Genomic DNA, 8707 nt, shown 5'->3' on the forward strand with positions numbered 1-8707 from the left:
TTCCGCATAGAAAAATACATGAACATGATAATCCAAGCACACCCTTGAGTGGGAAAAAAAATTTTAGTTGCCGAGGATGATGAGCTTCTGAGCTATTTGGCTATGAGAATTCTGTTAAGGGAGGGAGCAACTGTGAAGCTTTGTGAAAATGGAAGAGAAGCTCTAGATGTAATTCGCACAGATCTAGACAACCAAGGGAAACATGAATATGATTTTGTACTAATATTGGACTGTCAGATAATGAATTAAACATTATATACTCAGCCAGCGTGTTAGTATATTCTTGTTCCTAGTCTTGTGTACATGCATGTGTCAGTGTGTGACTTTGGTGTTGAAATTAACATGCAGATGCCAGAAATGGATGTATTTGAAGCAACAAGGGAGATAAGGAAAGTGGAGAAAGCTCGCCATGTTCGCATTCCGATCATTGCATTAACAGCTCACACACCAGGCGAGGAAACAAGAAGGATGTTGGAGGCCGGCATGGATGACTATTTGAGCAAACCCTTGGAAAAGGATCGTCTGCTTGAAACAATGGGTAGACTGGTAGGGAAGTAGTAAAATTGTTGGAAGCTGCAGACAGAGCTTTTCATGCAAGTTTCGTTCAATTCTGTATCTAGTGTTGATCATCAGTTGCATTATAAGAGAAGTCTCCTTCCATATATATATATATATATATATATATATAATTGACCGTTGGGGCCCCCAAAACTGGAAAAAATAGTTAAAAATTGCAATCGCTGTGGGAAATAGCTGGGAAGTGGGCGGGCAGCTCCGCAGCTATTTCCCTCCATCATTCTTATCTCGCCGTAGACTATCCGTCAACCAACAGTTTTGTCGGGTTGGCTAGATCTACCATGGAGAGTTTCAGTATTCAAACAATGGAGAATATGATTCAGGCGTCGACTTTGTCTTGTCGTCGACGATGGAAATACGATGTGTTTCTAAGCTTCAGGGGGGAAGATACCCGCGAGACTTTCATCTGCCATCTGTATCGTGCCCTAACTGCCAGAGGAATTATAACCTTTATAGATGACGAAAGCCTGGAGAGAGGATCAACCATTGGCCCATCACTTTTAACGGCAATTGAGGACTCAAGAGTCGCCATTGTCGTTCTTTCAGAGAATTTCGCTTCTTCATCCTGGTGCTTGGATGAACTCTCCAAGATTCTTCAATGCAGGGAAGAGAGGGGACAAATAGTCGTCCCGATCTTCTACAGCGTGGATCCTTCTCATGTGCGCTGGCAAAGGGGATGTTTTCAGCTCCGTCCAGCAGAGGTAAGGGAACATGAAGAAGTTTATGGGAATAAGGACAAACTAAAGGAGTGGAGACATGCTTTGACTTCGGTGGCCAATATTTCCGGGTTTGATTCGGGACAGTTTAAGTAAGCACTAGTCCCCTTCCTTCATACTTTCATATGTTTTTTGTTTTTTTTTTTTTTTTTTGAAATAAATTGGAATTCTCTACTGCATATAATGTTTGGCAGGGATATATAATCCATACGCGGATCTTAAATAAAATATAACTCGTCTCTTTTGAGTAAATTGGTGGATCTAAGTTTGGCAATTTGCGTTTTCTGAGGGAGGGATATAATTAATACGAATGGAGTGCCTATCTGTAGTCAGATTACGATCAGATTCCAACTGCAAACTCTTGTAGAGTTGAGAGATCGGTATTTGCATTTATTTGTGCTAAATGAGTAAATGGAAATGGTTTTTTTCTTTTGACATGTTACTTGCTAACTCTATTTTCTTTTTTCTTCTCAGGGATGAGGGAGAATTGATTGAGGTCATTTTTTGGGATATACTAGGTAAAATAGGTGGTACTTATACCTCTTCAAGTGTTGACAAGGGCTTCATAGGAGTGGATTCCCGCATTCATGATTTATTAACCAATTACATATGTCCGCAGCTTGGCGGGGTGCGTTTTATAGGGATCCATGGGATGCGGGGCATAGGTAAGACAACACTTGCTCGAGCCATCCATGATGAAATTTGTCAGCATTTTGACCAAAGCTGCATTCTTTCCAATGTTAGAGAAAAATCTGAAAAGCATGGCCTGGTTTCTCTACAAGAAAAACTACTTTCCAGAATCCTGAGGACAAAAGTTGACATTGAGGATGAATATGCAGGAGCTACTATGATAGAAAGGCGGTTATGTAAACTAAAGGTGCTTATTGTTATTGATGATGTGGATCACATCAATCAATTAGATAAATTGGCTGGACGTCGTAACTGGTTCGGTCCAGGGAGTAGAATTATTATAACAACTCCAGATATTCATTTGCTAAGGGATGTTGATGGTAAATACAAGACTACTGGGTTAACTCGTGGTGAAGCTATTCAACTGTTGAGTTTAAAGGCTTTCAAGAACAGATTCCCACCGGAAGATTATTCAGACTTGTGCCACCATATTTTAGGGTATGCTCAAGGGCTTCCGCTGGCTCTTGTGGTTTTAGGTTCTTTTCTATCTGGTAGAAGCACCAATGAATGGGAAAGTACAATAGAGAGGCTACACAATACACCAAATAGAAAAATTATGGATGTGCTTCAGATTAGTTTTGATGGACTAGAGGAAAAAGACCAACAGATATTCCTACATATTGCTTGTTTGTACAAGGGGAAGGACAGGGATCGTGTGACACAAATACTAGGCTACTGCAAGCTAGAACCTGTCATTGGTTTAAAGGTTCTTGAGGAAAAAGCTCTCATTACTATTTTTAAGAACAAACTGTCGATGCATGATTTGCTACAAGAAATGGGCTTTGAAATAGTTCGTCGAGAGTCCCCTGATGAGCCAGGTAAACGAAGTAGACTATGGTCTTCTGAAGTCATCCATAGTGTGCTGAAGAAAAATAAGGTAGGAGTGTGATTATGTAGAAAAAAGAAAAGAAAAGAGAAGCATAGAACAGCTTTAATTTATTTAAGTAATCAGTAGTAGTATCCTTTGTCTTATTTAACATCACTTGTTACTCTTGTTTTCATAATTAGGGAACAGACAAAATCCGAGCCATGGTAATGGACTTGCCTGAGTTAGAAGGGGCTCATTGGAAACCAGAAGCCTTTTCAAATTTGTCTCAACTCAGTCTTCTTCATATTCGTAACGTGGATCTTCCAAAAGGCCTCACTTTTCTTTCTAATTCCTTGAGGCTCCTTGATTGGAGTGGGTACCCCTTAAGATCCCTCCCACAAGATTTTGAACCAGACGAACTTATTGAACTTAACTTGTGCCGCAGCAACATCGAACACCTCTGGGAAGGAGCAAAGGTAAGACTGTTGGTTGATAGACTATTGATTGTTCATTAATTTGTATTAGAAGATTCTATTCATGTTGTGCCTTACTATTTTCCTGATTGCTTTATATATGTGTTGAACAGAATTTTGACAAGTTAAAGTTCATCAGACTATGCCATTCTCAAAAAATTGTCCAGACCCCAGACCTCACAGGCGTTCAAAATCTTGAGACTTTAGATCTTGAAGGATGCAAGACTTTGGTAGAACTTCATCAATCCGTCGGACAACTCAAAAGGCTTATTGTATTGAATCTTAAAGATTGCGAGAGTCTCGAGAGTCTGCCAAGTAAGATTGAAATGGAATCTCTTGAAACTTTAATTCTTTCTAACTGCTCAAAAGTTAAAAAGATTCCCGAGTTCGCTGGAAATATGGAGCGCTTATCAAAGCTTTGTCTCGATGAGACACCCATTGAAACACTACCTATGTCAATTGGATGCCTGAGTGGCCTTGCTTCGCTGAATCTGAGCAACTGCAAAAATCTTGTTTGCTTTCCAAGCACCTTTAGCAGATTGGAGTCTCTTCAAAAGCTTGATCTTTCTGGATGTTTGAAACTTGGCAAACAGGATAGTGCGAGGGAGAATGGTGCAATTAGAACTGCTGTAAATCATCTTACAGAACGTGGTTGTGCAGTTGTTGGGAAATATTTGTCATGGTTCTTGCCTACTAGATTCGTGCAAAGAGCCAATATAGATCCAATGAGTATGCAGTTGCCTATATCTGATCTGTGTTATTCTCCAGAGCAAAATGCAAATACATCAATGAGTATCTGGTTGCCACTATCTCGTCTATGTAATTTAACAGATCTAAACATAAGTAACTGCAATCTTGGTGACGCTGCATTTGCCAACTTTGCCTGTTTCCCCTCCTTAGTGGCACTAAATCTGAGTGGAAATAATTTTGTTAAGCTTCCTCCAAGCATCAGCTCCTGTTTTAAGCTTCAGAACATTAATTTGGAGAATTGCAAGACACTTCAAGAGTTGTCAGGACTTCCATCAAATAGTAAATTGGATGTGAGGGCAGATGGTTGTTCTTCACTGGAAATGCTGTTTGATGTATCCAAATTCGATAGATTGGAGACATCATATTTCAATTTCATCAATTGCTTTAAACTAAATGACAATCAGGGCTGCAGTAACATCGCATTTGAAATGCTGAGGATATTCCTTAATCAGGTACTAGCTCTCTCTCCCCTCTCTCGTTGTACTCTCTCTCTCTCTCTCTGGTGTGTGTTTTTGCTCATATTAAATCAATTAATTAAATACCTATTTTTCATGACAGCAAATTTCTAGTGCGACGGAAACTTTTCAAATTGTAATTCCTGGAAGTAGAATTCCTGAGTGGTTTGATTATCAAGGATTTGGGAGTTCATTAACTGTAGACTTACTTCCAGGTTGGAAAAAGAGCAGGTTTTTGGGATTTGTTTTGTGTGCTGTTTTTGTACTCCATGTGCACCGTCAGGTTGATGAGCTTGATGCCTGTCAATTCAAGACTTTTAAGGCTACTCATCACCTTGTATGTTGCCTGAAGCTCAATGGAAGAGAATTAGAAGTATACGGCAAACAGCCTGCATTTCGCTTTAGCGAACAATTTTGCCAGGTTGAGTTGGATCATCTTTGGATATTCTATGTGTCCCGTGATAAATACTTTGGTACAGATTGGTGGCATAACAGATGCAGTCAGCTTGAGTTCTTATTTGAAACAAGAGGGCCAGGTCTGAAGGTGAAGGAGTGTGGGGTACGTCTGATATATGAGCAAGATGTGCTAGAGTTGAACCAAACAGTAACTCAATCAAGCAGTAGGATGTCTCCTTCATATGAGGATATATTGATTGATTTTGAGAATCGAGTTGAAGGGGAAACCAGTGGTACTGGTAGCAGAACCTGCACCCTTGAAGAACTATATTGGCAGAAAAAAGGGGATTCAATACCGGCCACTTTGAAAAACCAAAATTAAGGACTTTTTGATCCCGTGGTTGGAAATGAGTGCGGAATGGTCAGTGGTCCCTCTTCTCTCATTGAACTTCTGCGGTAATCACTATCTGGATCCATCTTGCCTCATTTTTCACAGATAGGTTAGCCTGGTTCACTCTTGTTTATATAGTGTCTTATTAATTAGATAGCTATTATTCTGCCAGCATATTTATTGGACTCCAGTCACTCCACCACAAATTATTTTACAGGGTTTACTTTTTAAATTGTTGCTCCAACCATGGTCAAATTTTAAGGGAAAAAAAACCATTTTATACTCTTTTAAATTTAATATTTTGGCAAGAATAATAAGAAAGTGTAACGTAATGCACTAGAGCCACTTTCTTTCTACTTGCATTCAGGAGCTTCTAGTGATTTTGTTATTTTATATAGGAGCATGATAGGGAGTACATTGGAGCAAATTCTCTAAGTAACTGAAAAGCTCATGTAGGGAGTCTGTTGGAGATGCTCTTATCATGCGGCATATATCTTGTGTAACCTATATTACTTGCCTACCCAGTTCACCTGGTCAGTAGCTGACCAGGGATGATTTGCTCACTTACTGTCCAATTTCAATCAGACGGTTGACAGGCATCTGGATTTTGGAGGATGAGATCTGTCAACCGTCCAATTGAAATTGGACGGTAAGTGAGCAAATCATCACTGGTCAGTAGTTGACCAGGTGAACGGGCCGTATTACTTGCAGTAGTTTTACATGTATAATAATCTGGATTTGCCCGTTGCTTCTCTATAAGTTAGTTTGATGTACAGAAAAACATGTAAAGCTAGTAATTCTAGTCTATATGCTATCAGTACCTTTGCAGGCTTGTACTATTGAAATTGTACTTTTATACAATGAGTGTGTGCTGTTGCAGAGAGTTTTATTTAGTCTTGCATTGTACTCTTAGCAGATTGTATGACAGTTATGTGGCTCCCCTTGAAGAGGATGGGCAGGCTTTCTATACAGTAAACCAATAAAAGGTACGGATGTTGGATGTCCATACTTGTACCATTGGATGCTAAATTGCCATGATTGTATGGTTGCAACAATGGATGTTATAGCACACTCTTTGCAATTTGTATGTGATATAGAGTTGTGCCGATTTATGTTGCCATTAGCCATCGATTCTAGAGTTGATAAAGATGAATGCATTTTTTTTTTTTTTTTGCGAGGAAAAATATTTATTAAAAGTAAAGGAAAATACAAGTAAGAGGAGAGGACATGTCCTGCACCTTCCAGAAGTAAAGTACTACTGATGAGGAATGACAGACATCATCCTGCCTTCCAAAACAAAAGAAATCATCTAAAACGAAAATTAGGGAGACCCAACTTATCTCTTAAACAAAATTGATTAACGAAACTGGGAGATGAATCAAACCAAGTAAAGCTTGTACCCGAAGCGCCAAAATTGGCCAATGCATCAGCCACCTGATTACCTTCACGAAACATATGTGAGCAATGAAATTGCATCATTGAAATGTGATGCACACAATTCTTCCATGCCACCTGTAATTGCCAAGGTACCATCTGGGAGAGGGGAGAAAATTTAGAATAAGGGACGAGTCAACTTCAAGCCAAATATGTTTCCAATCTCGAACCCATGCAAGCTCAATTGCCTTGATCATTGCCATAACCTCCGCAGCAATGGAACTAGGAATGTCAAGGAATGATGAAAAGGCACCGACAACCTCCCCATGATAATCACGAAAAAAGACCACCATAACCTGAACGATCCTCCCTTCGCTTCCAAGCAACATCCGTGTTAACTTTGAACCAACCAATAATAGGTGGATGCCAATTCACCTCGTAAATTTTTGGGGCACAACGCAGCCTACAAGTAGCACCAAACCTCTTCAAGACACAAAGCTCCTGTATGTTGTTAAACATATGTCTAGTAGCTATGCGACTAGAAGCATAAACATGGCCATTAATTAACCTGCAAGCCATAGCAACATCTGGAGTAATGCCCTCATATCTCACCTTATTCCTTGTTTGCCAAATAAATCAAAGAGAGGCACAGAAACAAGCAAACCCATAATCCTCTCAATTGGGGGCTGCGACCAACCATTAAACCCAATGCAAATAGGTCATGTAATGAATTAGGAATGAAACCCAACTCAAATTTTTCCAACATAAAAGACCATATGGACCTTGCATATGGGCAGTGAAGAAATACATGCTCTTTGGACTCCGTCTGTTGCCGACATAGTAGACACATTGAACACAACGAGACACCACGTCGTTGTAAAAAATCCTCAGTTGGCACCCTTCCCCTCAAGACTTTCCAAACTAAAATTGACATACGAGGTGCCACATATTTACACCAAACCAATCGCCCCCAATCCACCGTAGGTAAAGAAGGCCTTACAAAATGAAAAGCCTCTCTTGCCGTGAGTGTGCCAGAAGAAGAGGCTGACCAAATTAATTTATCTTCTTCCTGTGGATTAAATGCAATTGGAATACTGGTAATAATATCACAAAGATCCGGAAAATGCAATTGGAGAAGATGAGGGAGATCCCAGTGGCCATCATGAATATAATCATTAACAAATCCATCCATCTGCTCCACCACCCCTTCATAAGCTCCAAAAAAGTTCTTTAGAGGAACACCAATAAAATTGTCATTCCAAAAAGAAATTTGGGAACCAGAACCAATGAGCCACCTACCCTGTGATATAACTTTAGGCCAAAATTTTTTCAAGCCAGGCCAAATAGATGAGATGGCATAAGAACTCCGAGGCCTACCATGCCAAATAAATCGTCCACGAAGAAATTTACAGCCTTCCGAAGAGGAAGAAAGAACTTCCCAACACTTTTTAAGAAGAAAGGATTGATTCAATACGGTCAAACTCTTTAGCCCCAAGCCACCCTCCTCCAAGGAAGTGCAACAAGTCTTCCATGCAATTAGAGGCACACCCCTCTTAGCAACTGAACCTGACCACAAAAAATTGTGTGACCAAGTCTCCAATTTTTGTAGTAAACTTGTCAGCCACTCATAAACTTGAAAGCTATACACAAGCATGCTAGATACGACTGATTTAATTAATTGTAGACGCCCTGCCATTGACAATAGAGATCCCTGCCATTCGAATTCTGTCCATGATGGCACGAAAATAAACCGCCCGCGGCTTACCACGGAAAATGGGCACACCCAAGTAAGAAAATGGAGCAGTACCCAGAGAAATTCCTAGAGTAGAAATAATAGAATGCTTCCTTCTTTCAAGGTGATGGCTAATAAAAACTTGGGACTTGGCTTTATTAATCATCTGACCTGAATTAAGACCATACTCCTCAAGAAAATGCAAGACCATAAAGATGAATGCATTGATACCACCAACTGGCTGGTGTTGGAGAATTTTCTTAATTGGTCGTAAGCATATCATGTCAGGCTAATTATCTAAAGCTTTTCTTCATGCTCTCTCTGCAGGTTCTAGATTTCCTCTTAG

The 8707-nt window shown here is 39.9% G+C and overlaps 1 protein-coding gene across 1 annotated transcript; it reads left to right on the forward strand.

The window, feature by feature from the left end:
* Positions 1-751: 751 nt before the first annotated feature.
* Positions 752-8707, forward strand: LOC112170321 (TMV resistance protein N). The gene is made up of 7 exons (XM_024307571.2): positions 752-1384; positions 1767-2859; positions 2991-3266; positions 3377-4465; positions 4572-5364; positions 6172-6241; positions 8689-8707. The coding sequence occupies exons 1-5, from the start codon at positions 858-860 to the stop codon at positions 5244-5246; spliced, it is 3660 nt and encodes a 1219-aa protein (XP_024163339.1). The 5' UTR covers positions 752-857; the 3' UTR covers positions 5247-5364; positions 6172-6241; positions 8689-8707.

Source organism: Rosa chinensis, chromosome 6 (genome assembly GCF_002994745.2).
Source record: "Rosa chinensis cultivar Old Blush chromosome 6, RchiOBHm-V2, whole genome shotgun sequence".
NCBI lineage: Eukaryota > Viridiplantae > Streptophyta > Magnoliopsida > Rosales > Rosaceae > Rosa > Rosa chinensis.